Raw genomic sequence first — 19,908 nt, 5'->3', positions numbered from 1 at the left:
ATTTTAAGTGTGCCGTGCAAAAAAAACAGAAAATGTGCCCTAGTAGTCGCATCCATGCCCTAAGCCTGCACATATCCCCCTTCTAACGCTTCAGTCCCACCTCCAACGAGCTGCTAGACTGCTAACCTAGCAGAAAAATGAAAGCAAAAGGGAAGGACTCCGAAATATGGCCATAGAACATAACTGTGGGTGTGGGTTTAAAAAAAAAAAAAAAATAACACCTAACTAAAGCTCTAAACGTTTAATCAAACAGAATTCTATTGCCTCCCCATAAAACACAAATCCACACCGCATCATAGTGAAAATGAGGATTTAAACTGAGGCATGCAAATAACAGAAAATGTGTCTGAGCAGTCACATTCGTGCTGCAAGCCTGCTCATATCCCACCTTGTAGCTCAAGAAGCTCCTCAGTGTGGCTGTCTAAGTGAGGATCACTGCGCTCGCCAAGGGGCCAGATTACGTCAGTAGGCTCTAAGTACACAATTCTCAGGCCCTAGCAGCGCAGTGCCTGGAGATGCTTCAAGGTGTTTGGATGGTATGGGGTGGATGTGCTCAGGACTTGGCACTGTGAACGGTTAACACTACAGAATACAATTTGATAAGTTATGGAGTGGGGGGCGCAATCCTCCAAACCCCCTCCCCCATGGCACCCTACCAGCACCTGGTTGATTTATCTTACTTCATGTTGATATGTTTTCTGGATCTTTTCCAGAAAATGCCCCGGAAATAGACTTTCTAGACCCCGGGTACCAAGGACTTTGTCAGTGTACCAGCCCGAAACAGAAAGACAGTAGGGATGCAACCATGCCACAACCCACTGTGCACCATTTTAGTGAGACATATTTTTGTAACTACCAATCTTTTGAAATACCTGCCTGTGTGCAGGCAAGCCTATGAGCCTACTGAGCAAAGGCTTAATATTCCTCCCGACAGATATCAGCAAAGAAAGGTGAAACTGTTCTGTATGACCTCTGTGTCAAGTCTCTGGTACGAAATTCCTCTCTATCACACCTTGTTCTTAGTTTATGTAACACAGCTGATCATTGTTGAACCTTTCAGAATACACAATAAGCAGAAAATGCCTTAGCACTCTTTCATTTAATTATATTCAGCAGAACCAAGCCCTTTGTTGAAAAAACTATAAAGGAGAAGGCAAATTATCAGCTTCCCTGAACCCTTGTTCATAATTTGGAACCTTTTAATGCTTGCTGCCATCTCCAAGGTAGCCCTAAAGAGGTTAGCATCCACACTCCGTTTTTCACTAAGGTGTCTACCTCGACAGCAATGCCACACAGTCAGAGCCCCGGATCAGAAAAGGGCTGCCCCTCTCAGCAACGCTCAAGTTCAGTGACGGCCACTATATTTCTGTGACATGTCTCCAGATGGGTTTGGTTTTCCCCTGCCACTGCTCTTGCACCCAGCACTTTATTGTTTCATGGGGCCAAGATTTGTCTGGGGAGCACTTTGGTCACTCCAGGGAGGCTCACCAACCTTACTGGCACAGGCTCCAGCACTGACGACAATGTTATTTTTTTTTTTAATTAAAGCAAACACATTTATACCACATTTTATTGGGAGTTATATTATTATTATTTTTTTTAATCAACCGATTTTTTGGGACTCTTATCAAGCATCGTTAGAAATTAATATATAGCAGTTGAAGCATACAATCATCATCATTGCTCTAGAAGGGCTGACGGTGAAAAGCAGAATATACTTAATTGATTCACTGTAGGTGTAACACTTGGGAAAAAGCTTACAGCCTTATTTGTGATACCAGATGCGTTTTAAATACTTCTTCCATCTCTTCTCCCGCTAAGACAAAGAATAACTTATGTTAAAAGAGAATCTTCTTTTCAGGAAGGGTGCTCAGCCTCAAAGACATAGGTAGTCTTGTTTATGAAGTTAAAAAACACAGATCCATAATGGAGAAATGTTTGCTGCACAGATGACTAACATGTCTCTTGAAGGGAACAAATCTTATAACGTTGAATTTAATTCACTCCCTTACTTTTCTAATGGCACTGCAAGCTTAAATTAGGTTTTATATGGAACACCTCTGCTGGAACCTGCTACATCTTCAATGTTACCTTGCCTGTGACAGTTATCACATGTATACTGTATCACATTAGGGAACTTTTATGCTGGCCATGAATCATCTAGACAGTACACACCTTCTTCAACATTAGTGCTGCTAACCTGTGGAGGTGATTAATCATTGCAGCTCTGGGTTCTCCACTGAGGTTTCAGACAGCAATCATCAATCTGATCCATCTTCACTGTGGATACATTTGGAACTGTGTCGACACCAAGAGGTCCATTACCTATCCGAGATGGCTTGAACAGATTTGAGAAAACTGGTGCTGTCACCTAATTCACAGAAGAGGTTAAAAGTAAAGGAGTTTTAAGTCACTTTCTGGACAAGGGAATGACCAATTTAAGAGGTTGTAAGTTAGTTAGTAGCAGTGGATTTTATTGTGAATTTATGGAATACAGGGATATCAAAATAATTCAAAGATCACACAAAATACTACACAATCAAGAAATAATTTATTGCATGATTACCATGTATTTCCCAAAGGAGTGTCTTACACAAAGATGGAAACATTTCCTAGTTAAGTTATAATCCAATATTTGAAGCTTTCTTTTTAAAAACATAATGGGCAAATTACATTTATATAAACACACATATTCAACATACTGGAACAAAATCCCTTTTTAGTTTTAAAAATGTGCAAAGACTTAAACGAAACAGGACAATTATTTCCTAAGGTTTTTGTGTGAATAAATCTCTGAATGAGGGTACTCTGTAATTTATCAACTGGCATTAAATTAGTTAAAACAAATCTTAACCATTGGGTTAATTACACAACTTTAAACAGTGTTAGAACGTGTCGACAAATTATTTAATATATTGTTAATAGACACCAACTTTAAAATCACATTTATTAATGTTAAAGAAACTTTAAATCTACATTGTGCTGTACTGTACTGACAAACCAATCTAGCATTTAGGTTCAAAATGTTCTATTAAAGTGACAATCTGTTGCACGTTGGCACCTACGGATAAAAAAAAGTGACTATTAATGATGCAGTCAGATACTACAGCTCTGACGCTTGATATAAGTAGGTCAAATGGATACGGAGCCATTATACTGTTCCCTTTTACCATGGAGAAAGTTAAATGTTGGTGAAAAAAAAAAAATAATAACAATATATATATATATATATATATATATATATATATATATATATATATATATATATATATATATCGATAAAGGTTCTTGTACTTTTAACACACTAACCATACTATACCCAGAAGAGATATTTGTAAAGAGTTCTCTATAAAGTACATAACTGTGATAAGAATGTTAGTTTTCTTCAACATCCAATGGCAGCTACGTTAGATAGAGGTTTTCTGACACAACGCCAGCCTGGGGAACATCCATCAGAAAGTCAGAAGAGAAGCAACTGTCCCCACATACAGGATAAGGATAAAGTAACTAAGGTGCAATCACAAGATATCTTCCTACTTCGGGAAATAAGATGTTTAAGAAAATTCCCTTAAGAGGATGGCCCATCACAAAAGCAAAAGCCCACAAAAGCAAATTTTGCCACCAGCCTCTTCGCAAAAGAGGCACATATAACTGTTTTTTTAATAATGTATTTGTTTTCAGTGCTGGATGTTCAATATCCAAGAGAAAGAGAAATACAAAGACTTACAAAAATAAATATTTGCTCTAGGCCATACATTGACTTTCGAACAGTTCTCTACTAAAAGAAAGTAAATGAAGATTAGTAGAGGAGGCACAAAATAACTGCACCGACCTTAAACTCCAGAACGTTGCAACCTCAAAATTCTTTAGAATAGTTTACGAACCTCATACAGCTACAGAGTTTGCCATTCTCTTCAAAATGAGCATTGGTAGCATCAGTCTCTTATTTGCAGTCCTGGAACATGCATCCAGGTAAAACAAACACTATCAAACTCCTATAGGGATTTGTTTTTATTTATGGAAATTTGCATCAGGCCTGACCGGATTTAAAAGCAGCAACATAACTAGTCTGTCTTTCATTAAAGGTGGCTGTTCATCGTATTAAAGCCCATTAAATAAGTAAGACAGGATACTGGATGGCCTCAGAGGAAAAAACGGAGACAGCAACCTAACAATCAAAGCACCTAACACCACAATGCAATACATGATGGGAAGACAGAGCACAGTCTTGCTGGAATTCAAGAGAAAGAATCAGAGGTTAAGGCACCATGGCAGAACAAAGTATTACTTTAAACCACTCACTTTGGAAGTAGCCTAGATCATATTGCTGAAGGTTTCAGCTTTTAAACCAAAAGTAAGTGAAGACTGGATTTGTGGGTATTCCATTTACATAACAGGATTTGCTTGGCAATAAGAATCAGAAATCTCAAACGGCATGAAATCTGTGAAGCCTTAGCAGCAAATCAAACTACACTTGTCAGATGTAGATCAGCAAACCATTAGATCTATTCACAGAGCAAGAATTGAGAAGCATTGAATAAACAAGCCATACCCATACATGGTTCTCGGACTCCAAGTACAGAGAAATAAGAGGAAGGGCGATCATGCAAACTACACGCTTCATAATTTGAAAAAGCAAAGAAAAAACAGCAGTCAAAATCCCATACTCCAGTTCATCTGCAAGAAAATAAGACAGTGAGATCATTCTGTAATGTCAGCAATACGAAAACAGGATATCCTGTTCTACAAAAGCAAAGAGATGACTGCTAGACAATGACTACATACTCAACTAGAGGCAATGACTGCAGCTGAAACACTGCACAAGGCCTTTGTTAGACAGCAAGCTGTAGTATTCCATACACTGAGCAAGCACCACTCCCTGAATGGTAATGCCGGTAGTGACAGACACGTAACGCATTTATTAAATAAACTGTCTAGATGAAAATATTACTTGATCTGCCTCTTTTCCTTGAGAGTGGCCAAATAGTGAACATTAAAAAAAAAAAACTGGTGAATCAATAAGATGCAATGCTAGAAACAAACTGTCTCTACCAGTATACTTCAGAATGATAAGAAATCGATCTTGACCCCACTGCGAGATCCCTGGGCGTTTACAGCAGAGCTAACATGCTACTTGAAGCCTGCTAATGCTCATGCAAGCCTACATAGCTCTTCCGTAAATGGAATCTCAACAACGTTAGAGAAAGTGCTATACATAGTGCTGAAAAGCAACCACAGTTTTATTTGGACTCTGGCTCGAGTCACAGTCAGCACTGCAGCCCAGGGGCATCCTGGTTACACGTCACTCTGATGGCAGGCCATGTAGGCATAAAGCCAAAACACATGCAGGTAAAAAATAAAACCATAAAAATGATGGAATATGACGTAATCCCGTAAGGAATGGAATTTGGTGAGGTAACCGACTGAATGAATAAGAGAGAGTGGGAGGGTCAGACAGGTAGATGGAGGAAGTAAGTTAAGTGTGACATTACTAGGAGCAGTTTATGTTCATTGGTTACATTTCTATTTCATACAAACAGGTGGTTGTGTGCGTCTTGTATGTTTAAACTATTAGAATTGCATTCTTTAAAAAGTAGGCACACTGTAATACAAATTACAATTTAAAAATATGACGAGTGGGTGTGTTGCTGCTATGTACAGCTTTATTTGAGGTGGTGAGTTAGGGGAATAATCTGGGATTTGTAATGCGCTCAGAATCAATGGAAATTGCAGCCCTCATTTGAAATCCACACTTGCTAGTTTGTTAATGCACTAAGTCTTATTAGCAGCCACTGTAGAGAATATTTCACCTGAACTACGGGAGAATGCTCAAATAACAAAACTACATAATTGCACTTTATTTTCAGCGCTGAAATTACAGTAATCCGCTACTTCTTGCGTTTGTGCCCCCCAGCCAATCACAGCACTTCAATAATAGTTTGTCCATACAACTTACCCAGTTGTATGGACAAACTGCAAACCGTACAAAGGTTTTGTTTTACAAGAGCACCATCATCTATAATTCTACCAGTTCCATGAATCTTCCTGCGTGGTAATAGTACGCACCAGGCAGAGATACACTTTAACAGTAGTGGGGATTGGACAATCTACTTTACATCCCAAAGGCATGTCTGCAGTGACTGGAAAAAACAGAGTGGGACTCTAAAAAGGATCAAGTCTTTCCACTTTTCTGCATAGGAAATACAAATCTAACCACTACTTGGTGCCACGTGCCCAACTGGCATGTTTCAAAATTAAGGCTAGTTACAACATAAAAAAGGGCAGAAATATTATCATTGTTATAATGCTTGTTTAAAGAGTTCTACAGGCATCACTTGGATGCTTTTCTGGCAAGGGCGCAGACAGTGTGCCGACTGCAGAATTAACGATGCAAAACAGTAGACGTTCACCTAGGATTCAAAAGGTCTCAATTACAGCAGCCTCAAACTCCACCCAAGTAGTGAAGTGTAAGCCAGGGAGCATGCGGAGTATACATTTTATGCAACATTTCTCGGCGACACTGTGCACATTTTGTTGTGGTATTCTTTCTTACCTCTACCTTCAACAATCTTCTACAAGAAAAAAAAAAAAGCACAGACTGCTAGTGGCCAAAATCTGTCAAAATTCAAAATCATGTCCTATGATGCATCACAATTGATACTAGTCTCTTTAACCTTCACTAAATGGGCATTATTTGCTTGGGAGAAAGAACACGGAGTCATTCTCGTCTATGGTTGAAGTCATACTATTACCATCTCCATCTCAAATTCAAAGATTACAGGTTAGTCAAAAGATTTACATGGGGTGCTTGGATGCGGAAGAAACATAACTCGAGGTTTCACGCATCTGCTTCACAAGAGGTGGCATTCCCCAAAAAAATGTCATCAGGGCCTTTTGCTTTTGTGCTTAGCCTAGCGCTGAGCCGAATTCAACGTACAGAAAATCTAAAACAATCCCAGTGGATAGAAAACAAACAGTAGCTGCAGCATTTTGTTCCTTATTTTGTAAACGTTCAAGAGAGCTATCAATTACAAAAAAAAAAGCAAAGTTAGGGTGTGCAAACCAAAGTAAAGTACTTTAAATTTGCTAGTTAATAGTGAGCTGTTAACGTAGACCTCTGCTTCATATACTGTAAGAACCATATCAAGTTCACTTTCCTCCAATTGCAGCCCATTGTCCTTTAGAAATCCATCTCCCACTATACAGTGGATGAGTTGTGTCAAATGCTTTGACGCAGAAGCAGTCATATTACCATAAGTGATTGATTATTAAAGAAAATCTCAATAGCAAAACAAAGCGAGATCCCCTTGGACATGAAAATATGCATGTCTAACTTATTGTTATTATTATTATTTTTTTTAAAGGCAGTGTTCAAAAGTATTTAGAATGTCTTGAAACGTCTCAAGTTCGAACAGAAATTCCGACAGGACAATTCGCACAGTGGAAGGAGAGGATGGCATATTAGAACAAAAAGGCTGGACAGTGCCAAGAAACATGTATTCAGCTACATTTGCCACTGCGTCTTCCGCACTTGTCAGGTCCGTAGCGCACGTGCCAACAGAACAGGTTTGCGGCTAACACCAGCAGGTCATTGCAGACTTCTGTTCATGCACCAAATGCACTTTGTTGGTATCTAGAAGTGACTGGCTAACCATCATAGGTTTGTGGCTCTTTAGCTTATGGGCCAAGGTCATGAATATTGCCTCCACGTGGTCACTGTCATTTGGATTCTTGGCAGACGCTTCAAAAAGGGGCATGCTGTGAAAATCAGCAAATTTCTGGGCCAAGTCAGTAGGCACTTCGATGTCATCCTGCAAATCACACTTATTCCCAACAAGAATCCGAGGGATCCCATTAGCGAGTGAGTGCTGTCTGCACTCTTCTATCCATGATGGAAGGTTATTAAAACTGGTCAAGTTTGTCATATCGTACACAAAGACGACAGCATGAACATTGCGGTAGTAATGCTGCACCATACTCTTTCTGAAACGCTCTTGTCCCGCTGTATCCCAAAGTTGGATCTGAAATGATACAAAAAGCAATACATTTTAAAGATCACACATCAGTTTAATATTTAATTTAAAATATTAAGAGACATTGCATTCTCAAACATTTTGTATACACTATAATTCTGGCACACTATATCACAATTATGTTGATAAACGTGACACAGTAACTATACTAAAACACAAGCATTATCTACAGGAACACTTTTACATAGGACACACCAAAAATGAAAAAAAGTTAGGTGGTGAATAATAAAAAACTTTATTATCAAAATTATGGTGCATTTGTTTTTTTTGTTTAAAAAAAAAAAAACTCAGTTTGACAAATGGCTATGGTAGTTTTGTCGCAGTTGGAGAGTGTAACCTGGGACAAAAGTAGTTACTCAAACCGATACTATCGATCAGGCTACCATTTCAGAATAAATACACAATCCCAATCCAAACCTGCTTTACAGCGTTAAAAAGTTTAGCTATTTGGAGTAAGTGCATTGCCCACAGCATCTTCGACCACATGACGTGTGGCTTCGTACCGAACACATCCATTAAGAATGGCACATATCTTCAGCGCCTACTCCTCGTTTTTTGCAGGTTTTTGGTAATAACCATTTTGTTGAACAAATACTTACACAGGTGCAAAAAGTACCGTGATTAAAGGACTGCCGAACATTCACCGCCGAGCAACGAATAGTTAATTGATCACTCTTGCAAAAAGAAACCATTGCAAAGACCTTCAAAAGAAAGCCAGTTCACGCAAACAAGATGATCAAATCAAACACATAAGTCATCAACAGATAAAATACAGGAAATATTAAAATAAAAAGCCATCAAGAAAAAGATTGGAAACAACTAGCAGAGGCACTAAAATCAATTATAATTAAATCTTTGTGGGTTTTGATATGGTATGGACCAAAACATATAGAATCCCAAATGACTACTTCATCTCCAACATATATTCGGGCAGATCATATATAGAATGTTTACACAACCAACATCGCAATACTAAAAAGTAAATATATGCTTCTTTGAACCACCTTTAAAATAACCCAAGATGAAGCAACTGGTCTGACGAAAGCAGCAGGCCAAAATGGAATACCAATCAAAGTAGTCAAGATGGGCATACCCTTATGAAGCTTTACTGACTCACTTTTACTCAAATTTAACACCAACTTGGACCTTTCCTTCATCATGGAAAGGATTGATTATTCATCCCATCGACAAAGAGGTCTCAAAAAAGATTTAAACAAGTAAAGGCTAATTGCTCCTTTTGGCTTTGAAGGCAAACTTTTTGCAAAATACATATTGAACATTCTACCAACATGAAGTCCAGCTCCCTCCACGCTACTGCATCGCTCTTGCTCCTGTCTTCTCCTTGCTTTTCCCTCTGTTTTTTGCGTGCCCTCTCATTGCTTTTCCCTTGTTTTCACTGCCTTCTCCTTTCTTTTCCTCCTTTGTGTGCCTTCTCTTTGTTTTTCCCTCGTTTTCACGGCTTTCTCTTTTCTCCCCTCCTCCCTGTTCTTTGTGCATAATACCCTCTTGACACCAGCAGTGGGTCATTGTGATTGGGTTTTCCATATTACCTGATAAAAGCAAGCCCATTTAGATTACGCAAACTGCAACAGTTCTGACAAATTGGCACTGATCCTGTGGGGGACAAACTTTTTAATGCACAGGAACATTATTTCCTAGGGGGTCCTCATTGTTTTTAATCTTAACAAGGATTTACAACACTTAATTTTTTAAGGGGCTCTTCAATTTTAAAGTGTTTTCTTCATTGGCCAATGAGGTTGAATAAATGACGATGCCTCTCAAGCCAGTAAACTACACATCATTTATAGTTCTGGGAGACTCTGCATTAGGCCCAGATGGAACCATCAGAGACATACTGTGCATGGGGTCGTCATCTTCCTACTCAGGTTGCAGACAATACCAGACTCCAGGAGATCAGTATGATGTGACTGAGGACAGCTCAGAGATGGAGACTACCAAGGAGGCAAAAGATCCCTCCTGCCCAAATGGTCTGGAAAGAAGACAAAGACGAGCATCAAGTAGATTAAGCAGCAGTTAAAACATGTTCATGCATCACCACTTCGAAGCCTGCACCATTCCTATCTTCCTCCAGACCTTTAAGGTGCCCATATCTTCCACTGTCAGCCACAGACAGAGAGCAGAAGGTACTGAACATTCACAATCCTGGCGTCAGATAAGGATACTTTAAATAGTGTAGTAATCCACTACTGCATTTGTGCCCACTGAGAAACATGGAAACCAGCTGCAGCCTTGTACAGTTTCTTGAAACCTGAATCATGTCTTTCCGTGTCAGAGAATCCCCAGTCGCTTTTGAAAAGGACTAAAGAGACGCTTAACACCTTGAAACAATACCTTCAATTTGAGCTGGTTGAGAACTTATTTTAGGATGGTGAACCTTTTAGGTCGTGGCATTTTAACAGGATTGTAGCTAATTCTTAACCGAGAAAATGAGCAGCCATGTTTCAGTCCACTGGGCTACTCACTGTTAAACTCTGAGCTCCTGGAACACAGGAATAGGCATATCCAAGCAAAACCGGTACATTATTTTATTTTTGTTTGGTAGTTCAGTCTCACTGACTGTCTGTTTAGTAAACACTGAAATAAAAAGCAAAGGGCTCAGATCAACCAGAGCACAGCCTCAGATGATAGCATGGGCAATTGGACACATGTTAGAGAAAAGTTAGCATCTAGTATGTGGTAAAAACATTTGATATCATATCTTGAAACCAGAGGATGATATTGTGAGGTTTCCAATATATATAGATTTGAAAATACTTTATTTAGACAATCAAGTCCATTAAAGTGTCAACAAAATAACTTAAAAGGATGTACAGATATGAGACATTAAAATATGTGAAACCGATAAAGAGTGTCTTTTATACCGTCCTAGTCATTTCATAAAAAGCAATAAAAAAAATAATTTAAAAAAAAAACACAGAAGAGGCTAACTTTACATACCAATTTAGATTCCAAGTGATTTAGCATGATCATAAAAGTGGTCAATGGACAGTCAGCATGAGATTGTTTAACCCATACAGCAGTTTTTGCCCAAAGATCCTGAGGCTGAATAGAAATACTTAATTACATTTGGCAACATTTTCAGAATAAAAAAAACCCAGTGCAAATGGGCCCGAAATTTTAGACTGATACAGTATCGTATAAAGTGCTTTACTTAGAGAATAAAGTGCTGAATCTGATGCAGGTAAAAAAAAAACAACAAAAAAAAACAATTACGTTTAGCCCAGTGCTAAGAACAAGAGCCTCAATATGCATACCAATATAAAGTGCAAGTAACTACTGCCATGGTCACAGATGTCGTGAATTGATCATCAACATAAGATTCTTTTTAACAGTTTTAGCCTGCAATGTTTAAGGCTGAGTAGAAACATTTAGTTACATTTCGCGGCATCTCCAGAGGGGAGAACCCAGAGCAGGTTGGTCTTAGAGATTAGGGGCCAGATGTATTAAAGGGTTTTACCCATTCTGTGTCTATGGGAAAATTATTTAGTACACATGGCCCTAATCTCATATAATGTATAAAGTGCTGTGCTCTAAAAGGATAAAGTGAGGAGTCTGATACAGACCTGACAAAGTGTGTGCGTTTTGCCATTTGTTATATAACTTAAGCTTGAAGTGTTCTGCGATCACAACAGAGCTATAAAGGCTGTAAAATGTCAAAGACTACCATTTGAGTCATAGAACTCTGCCACTCTAAAGCAAACATACTCAATGGATAAAAGTTAAATGTACTACGATAAACACACATGAATCGTGTTCAGGATAGTATTGTACATTTTGCCCTTTAAATATTCTTCAAACACAACCAAGCTGAAAGAGCTGATAATGTAAACAAACACCGGACCACGAAGCTCTATCACTCTGAACCTAGCATACTCGGGGAGCAGAACATAGACATATTACAGTAAACAGTAACTGGTCATTGTGTTCTTGATGGCGGCAGGATAGGTAAAGTTGCCACAAAAATGATCGTCCAAAGTAAATTTCAGATATGGTCAGAATGAAGATGGCATCCTTCCACTAGCAGCCTGACCGCTGTGTTCACGTATGGTCCTTTGTTCTGCAGAAATGTTCCAATTGCAGTAAACAGTTATTGATCATTGTGTTCCTGATGGCGGCAAGAAAGGTAAGGTTGTCACATTTAAAATAACCATTTGATGATAATTTCAGATGAAGTCAGGATAACGATGACAACCTTCCACTAGCAGCCTCACAGCTGTCTTCATGCGGGGTCCTTTGTTCTGCAATTGACATCCGCACTGAGGAGTGCTGGTGCCTGGGAGAGTGATCGATGTGGAGGAGTTCCTTAATGCTTTGTCCACTCTGTTCAGATATTTTATGAGGCTGGCTATTACTTGTGGATGGGCTTCATTCAAGAGAAATGCAACGGCTGTCTGGATCGACCGTATCTCTCGTTTATATATTAGGCAAGCTCAGATGGAAAGAAGATATGACAGCGTCCCCTGGGCCATTCCACATAAACGGCACTTGTTGGTAGATGTTTGAACCGCCCGGTCTTTTTAGAAGTTACAGCACAAGTTGGGCACTGGATTTATTGAAGTTATTTGCTTTTGTCAAGCTTTATCTGAATTTCTAATTCCTACCACTATAGCAATGCTTACTGCTTGTCTTCAGTACCCCTTCGAAAGACAAATGCCTAAAGTGAGCACCTGGGTTATCTATCGAAATAGAGCACAATAGGAATGGCAACACTGTAGCATCAGTTACAAACAATAGTTGCTTTCCTCACAGGATGAAGCAGAACACTATGATCTCCAAAAAAAAGCCTTCACAACAGTCCAGATCAGAAAAAGAATGATGAAGGCAAAAACAATCCCTGGTACACGTCTCATGTAGTTTCATCCAACTTCCAGCCTACAAAAGTGATTTCTATTGCATTGGAGATGGGCTACTAAGTTGCAGTCCACTCACTTTAGCACATACACTGTGTTGCCTACATGAAGCTGCGCAGGGCTTAGAGGGCCCCGGTTGTAAAAAAAATACAATAGGGCATCCACGTGTATCTGTACTTGATAGCATACACATCCAGGGACCATATTCGTCAGAATTTACGAGCGAATATCGATGGCATCTGCTGGCTAAATTTTGAACAATTACTTTTGCAGATGGTCACCAATTTGCACACTCCGACTTAAGTAGTTAGCTTGATTGCCAAGCACTTCTCACCTACGTGGTTAGAAAAGAGAACATTCCACTTTGGCATCCCAATAACTAAGACAAGACTAAGTTTCATATGAGTAAATTAAATAAATAACTATTTCCAAGGCCTTTTTGGTAACAGGGCCATCACAGAGCAAACAAAAGGCAATAAGCCAATTCAGTCAGCCTCTCAACCCTGCATCTGTCACATGGTATCCAGGTTTTGCCCATGACTAATATTCTCCTATGACAGTCATGCTTGAGTCCACTTCCTGATTTTGCCTTAAATGCTCCCATAGCTAGATCAAGACCAGGGGCAGCAATATGCTTCCAACAAGGTTGAAGATGCTTAAGAAAAGCTGACAGCAGCAAGTAGCTGTTTCAAGTAAGCAAAGCCAGCTGAGGTTTCTACAAATAAGTGGGGCTTTAAGAAATTGGGTCACTAAAATGGAAACGTTTGCAAACACTTCATTTACTTGAGCTAAAAAGCTATTGAGCTCAAATCCCATCAGGGCAGGCTTGAAACCACAACCTCAAAGTTAGGTAGTTTTAGAAATGTGGCACCTTTTATCCTCTTTGTACTCTGTACGTGCTTAGCCTAGCTACATCACGTATGCAGGTAACAGCAATAAGGTAGAAACAACATTAACAAATCTAGGCAGTAAGAAACGTAACATACATTGGCAAAACCAAAAGGTCTCACCTATGCAAGAGATATTGGCTTTGCAAATACGTTTTATCCATGCTGTACAACTATATGTCTGTTGTTTAACGTGGCTAAAACAAAGTGGAGGGGAGTGGGGTGGGGTTGTGTGGAGTGCGGCATAATGGAATGACAGAGTGGAGTAGAGTGTTGTAGACCGGCATAAAGTGTTGTGTATTGTTAGTGGCATAGTGTGGAGTCACCTATAATGTGTAGAGAGCACTGCTGTAGTGTTGCAGGGTATGGTAGCATAGAGTTCAGTGTCATTAAGTCCAGTCTAATTGAATTCAGTGGTGTACAATGCAGTGGCGTAGATTAGTGTGGTGCATAGTGCAGTGGTGGCGAGTGAAGTGGTGTAGAGTAGAGTCGGATGGCATTGAGTGCAGTGGCATGGAGTGGAGCAGAGTAGACTACAGTGCCACAGAGTGGGGTAGTGCAGAGTATAGTGGCATAGAGTTCAGGGGCAGAGTGCAGTGGTGTAAAAGAAATCACATTTTCCCCACATTTCTGCCAGGGGAGGGGGGGGGTGGAAATCACCACACCGGCATAAATTTCCTACCACCAAACGTTCCTCTCAGTCTCCTGATAAAAATGCTACCTCACTTGTGTAGGTGGGCCAAGTGCCTATGACAGGGAAGATCCAAAAACAGGTCGAAATTGAGGGGGAAACCAAAGTATGTCCAAAAGGGCAGTTTGAAGGGAAAAAAAAAAGTTTTAGGCTGGCAGGTGGGGCAGAATTCTTATCGTTATAGATGCAACAATGGTGGGTGGTAGGAATTTTGTGGATTCCTGCAGATTCCAGAAGGTTCTATAAAATATTTTTACAAAATGTAGGGCAAATGTGTGATTTCAAGTAAGGTTGGAGGTTTGCAGGGCATTGTGGGTTTGAAAATGGCACCACCCTGGACTCACCCAGATGTTTAGTTTTCAGATGTGTCTAGATCTCGTAGATTTTTCCACATGGCAACATCCCAAAGTCCAAAAAGTGCAGCCCTCACCATTCGAAGAGGGACGATTCTGAGAGTTAGACAAGCTCTTATGGCCCAAATGTAAAACTAAAACCCAAAATAATCAAAATGTTCTCTTGCTTGCTGTTGGGATAAGATCTTTTAGTATGCGGGGCGGGGGGGGGGGGGGGAGAAGAGCTGAAAGACTTCAGTTGGAGTGGGGGCATAACCATGCCCATACAGGTGGGTAGCCACCACTATTTTTATTTTATTTTTTAATTCCCTGGCATCTAGTAGGCTTTCTGCACCCCTCCCCTCCAGGGAGTGGATCGGGGGTAACTGCCCCATCTGCCCACTAGTGAACAACTCTGTCTCCATTTATTTGGGGTGGGGGTATGGCCATTCTGAAAAATAAATCATCCCTGGTCTCTGCTGGGCTTTCTGTCCCCCCTTGGGGGAACATGGGCCTTCCAAATATAGGCCAATTTGCCCCAGATGGCCAACAGTAATGTGACCCCATGGGGAGCAATCCTTGCCCAAGGGGCTGCCCCCACCCCCCAAACAAAACACACACATACCAATCCATGGTGCCTAGGTGATTTCTGCCCCAAGGGGGGCAGAAATGGCCTAAAATAAATTGCCCCCCCAGGGGAGCGACCCTTGCCTAAGGGTTCGCTTCCCATCTGTAAAAAAATAAAAATAAAATCCCTGGTGCCTAGTAGTTTCTGCCTGGGGGCAGAAGTGGCCTAAAATAAAGTTGCCTCCCAGGGGAGCGACCCTTGCCTAAGGGGCTGCTCACCTTGCGTGAAACTGACGTAAACAAAAAATCCCTGGTGTCTAGTGGTTTCAGCCCCCCTTGGGGCAGATTGGCCTAATAAAAAATAATAAAATAGGCTGATCTGCCCACAAGAGGGGCAGAAATGGCCTAAAAAGAAATTGCCTCCAGGTGAGTGACCCTTGCCTAAGGGGTCGCTCCCCACCAAGTTTTTTTTTTTTTTTTTTTTTTTTTTTAAATGATCCCTGGTGCATAGCAGCTAATTAAAATAGGCCGATCTGCCCCTGGGGGACAGCAGAAAAGGCCTCATAAATAATTGCCCCCACAGGGGAGCAACCCTTGCTCAAGGGGTCGCTCCCCTTCATTGTTTACGTAAAAAAATAAAATAAAATAAAATAAAAAAAAAATCCCTGGTGCCTAGTGGCTTCTGCCCGCCTGCCCGCCTCCCCCCTCCCTCCCCTCCCCCACCCCATGGCAGATCAGCTTAATTTAAATAGGCCGATCTGCCTCGGGGGAGGGTGGGTGTAGAAATGGCCTAATAATAAATTGCCCCCTGGGGAGCGGCCGCTCCCCTTATACATAAAAATGAAAAAAAATGAAGAAAAAAAAAAAAGAAAACACATCCCTGGTGTCTAGTGGACATTTCTGCAGCCAGATTGCTTTATCATTGGGCTGCAGAAATGCTCAAAGAGACATCAGAGGAAAGGAAATGCCTTTCTTTTCCTTTGATGCCTCTGCCTGCCCCCAGCCCCTGATCGGAAGAGAAATGCAGAGCATTTCTCTTCCAATCTGCGCTGGAAACAGAGCTTCCAGCGCGACAGGGGCGGCCTCTAATGAGGTCAGCGCGCCGACGTCATCAGACAACACTGGGGGGGTGGAAGGGGAAGCGTTTCCCCTTCCATCCCTGCCCATGGGCTGAGGCTGCGAGGCACTTGGGGGGAGCGCTAGCATTTCCCCCAAGGACTGGTACCAGGACTAGGTGGTCTCTTCCTCTGCACCCATGGCCAAGGGTGAGACCACCTAGTCCTGGAAAGCCGAGGGGTTAATTTACTTTCAGCGGAGGGCACATTTTATTTTTAGGCCTCCTGTTATTTATAAGGTGGTAGACAGGGATTTCCCTGTGATGTAGTAGGCAGCTAAAGAAATGTCTTCAGTACCAGATTTTTCTTGATGGATTCTCAACGCCATCTTTGTCAGTACGATGGAGCCATTCTGTATATACCTGCTTACACACTCTATACTGTGTTCTGGGCATTAGATCTCAAACAGCTTCTTTCTGCTCAGATTTCTTCTGCAGGTCAAGAAAGTTTCTTACATTGATCATTACTTGGATCAGTAAAAAAGGGACAACATTGACCAGCAAATTATATTACATTACTGTGTTAACCTCACAAATTATATTTCAAGAGTGTACACGATTCAATATTGATTTAGTAGCACGTATAAAAGCAGTTTTTCCCACTTTTCAGCCAGGTAATGTGATGTTCAAAAAGTGCCCCTCCCCCCTCTTTATGTTCTTCTATTGTCTTTTTTCTGCCTTCAGGCTGCCTTTTTGTGATCTATACTCTTTCCTTCAGGTTTCTTTGTGGAATGAAATCGCTTAACTAATGTCATGTGAAAATACCATAAGACTTGAGTTTTTTTTTTCCATTAACAATTATAACTTTAGATTTTATCAGTCCATTGAGTAATGCTCATTAAAAGTAACAGTTTCCTTAACATGAACTTAGAAACATTAAATCAATTCCCCATGCTGTGAAGACACGTTGCTTCTGGGGAAACAAAATACAAGTCAGTTGGTCTTTTATACAGAATATAGTGATGGGGTGAGGAGGAGGGGGGAGCGAGAGGAGAGAGATTATAAGCAAAGCATGTAGACAGGAGAATTTTTAGCACACTTCCTTAACTGAATTATATCCACATTTTCTTGGATATGAAGGTCAAGGAAAATAAGGCACAGTGAAGTACACTGGTTTGTTAAGGTTGCATGATTTGACCCGATGGGGGATCCAGGATTTGAGCCCAGATTTTCCTGGTCACACATTTTGCAGTGCAACAGAAAGATGTTTCTTTATATTTGAAAGGAAAAATTGGTTCTTGGTTAGTGAAATGGGTGTTCAGGTTTGAATGACTTGCATTTTTGCTAGCAGATTATGTAGATGGTTATTTTACTAATATAGGTATGGCTAAGACTGTCGTATTTTGTTGTCCGAATTCCTGGCTATGAGGCCTCTGAAGTCTTATTGTGATTAGTAAATTTAGTTTAATATGTTATACTCGTTGTTGTGCAAGGTGGCCTCTTGACTAATTTATTATTGTATATCATAGATTCTGTACAGACGTATTTCTCTTTGGCAACCTTCAGACTTTTTAGTTTTAGTGCAGGGGAGAAACACTAAATTGGTAGAGATCCATTTGGAGCAGATTTGGGTTGAATGATTAGTCTTCTGGAGATAAAGGTTCACTGCTGTTGGTGCAATGACTTACCTCTCTTATTAAGGTTTTGGGAAACGCCAGATTTTTAACAACTTCTTAAGGTTAAGTGGTTTTGGGTGGTGTTGGTGTGTTGTGGAATAGGGTGACAGATTTGGCACCTACTCATATCCGTTTGAAATTTGAGATTGACAAGAGATGCCCTGAAGAACTTCTCAAGGAATACCTCTGTGCGTCTGGATTGCAGGAATTCTAATCCCAAGGCATGCTTTTGCTAATGCGTAATACCCGAAACCTCTCATACTCAAGAAACTTTTGTTCGAAGATGTTGCAGCCCTGAATTTATAGACAAAATAAGAAAACTATACGAGTCGGAATGCTAATTTTCTGTTCAGTGGGCTACAATCAAAGATACTTGACGACACTAAAGAAAAACAAATAAGACATGACTGCCACTTCATTTGTCATGGTGGATTAGAATCAACACTATCAAAAATGATGCTACTATCAATGATTCTATGACGCATCAACAAGTTGCTAATACCTTTGTCCAAATAAAATCATGGCTGAATTTCTGTGAAAGGGCTAGCCAGCATCGAAACATTATAGTATGTGACTTCAAAGCTCCACGGCGGTCGGGGGTAACTTTAAAAAAAAAAAAAAACACTATTTCTAGTTGGAAAAAACACTCTTTACCAAGCATTTACTGGTTTATTTAACAGAACTCCTCTTAAGCATCTCATTGGTCGAACAAAGCCAAATCTTGAAGGTGCTCCTCTTTCTCTTCTTACAGAACTAGGCGCACTGAACTAAAAAATGACGGTGAAATTAGAGTATATTTCCCAAGCTTTTTAGTAAATAAAATGAGGGTCACTTGTGTTGCTACAGTGGTGCATGTTGACACATTGGTATCCACGGGTACCTGTTTTTGAAAAATAGAAATCGAAACAGAAACCTGTGAAAAACGGAGACGTGACAATACGGGTGGATGTCGATGTGCATCAGGTGCTCCCATTTTCATTTCACCCCCCCCCCCCCCCCCCCAACCATGTGAAAGTGGATGAATGGATAGGTAGCCATGGTGCTTCACCCACTTTCCTCCACGAACTCACCTTGATCTTCTCGCCGTCGATATCTTCGGTGCGCTCACGGAAGTCCACGCCGATGGTGGCTTCGGTGCGCTGCGGGAAGCGACCCCCGCAGAAGCGGTAGGTTAGACAGGTTTTCCCCACGTTGGAGTCTCCGATGACAATGATCTTGAAGATGCGGGAGCGGGCCGGGGGCAGCACGGCGGAGGCGGTGCTGGCCGTCAGGCTCTGCTCTAGGGACGACTCGGCCCAGGAGGTGTCAGGCACAGGCACCAACGCCGAGGCCATGGCTGGGAGCGCCGCGAGCCCCCAGTGCGCGAGACAGAGCGCGAGAGGCCCGGAACCTCGCCTCGCGCCCCGTCAGTGGCCCCAGGACATTCCGGGCTGGTCGCCTCCGGCTGCTGCGGCCAACTTTAGACGCCCGGAGCTGCCGCTGGAGTCCGAGCTTCGTCAAGATGTTTCAAACCAAAAGAACGTGACAGCGACCCAACCACCGCCGTCCTCTGGCTTCAGCACTGCCGAGTCACGGAGCTCCCAGCCAGTCACAGACCTCGGGGAGGGTGAGGTACCGCCCTGGCCACGTCGCTGGGCGACACCGGCTCCACCAAAACAATCACAGGAAAGCAACAAAAATAAAACACATCTTGGTCAAAAGTGAAATGCTCGTGTGGTACGAGGATGTTTGACAGTAAAATGGTGTGCGCAGTACAAAACAAGAACTTTTTGCTTAACGGAAATTGAGTTAGTTTTC

The 19,908-nt window shown here is 41.2% G+C and overlaps 1 protein-coding gene across 1 annotated transcript; it reads right to left on the bottom strand.

Annotated features, from left to right (window-relative positions):
• Positions 1-2,532: 2,532 nt before the first annotated feature.
• RAB33B (RAB33B, member RAS oncogene family) lies at positions 2,533-19,687 on the bottom strand. Its single transcript, XM_069242289.1, has 2 exons — positions 19,182-19,687; positions 2,533-8,021 (listed from the first exon to the last, which is right to left on the bottom strand). The coding sequence occupies exons 1-2, from the start codon at positions 19,443-19,445 to the stop codon at positions 7,575-7,577; spliced, it is 711 nt and encodes a 236-aa protein (XP_069098390.1). The 5' UTR covers positions 19,446-19,687; the 3' UTR covers positions 2,533-7,574.
• Between the last annotated feature and the right edge of the window lie 221 nt (positions 19,688-19,908).

This window comes from Pleurodeles waltl, chromosome 1_2, assembly GCF_031143425.1.
Source record: "Pleurodeles waltl isolate 20211129_DDA chromosome 1_2, aPleWal1.hap1.20221129, whole genome shotgun sequence".
In the NCBI taxonomy this organism is placed as follows: domain Eukaryota; kingdom Metazoa; phylum Chordata; class Amphibia; order Caudata; family Salamandridae; genus Pleurodeles; species Pleurodeles waltl.
The sequence above is the reverse complement of the archived record's forward strand: the minus strand, read 5'-3'. Positions and strand labels throughout refer to the sequence as shown.

Excerpts from the sequence above, each read along its gene's own strand:
- RAB33B (XM_069242289.1), bottom strand. The coding sequence starts at position 19,445 with ATGGCCTCGGCGTTGGTGCCTGTGCCTGACACCTCCTGGGCCGAGTCG. Across the intron at positions 8,022-19,181 it reads TCGACGGCGAGAAGATCAAG|ATCCAACTTTGGGATACAGC; the intron begins GTGAGTTCGTGG and ends GTATCATTTCAG.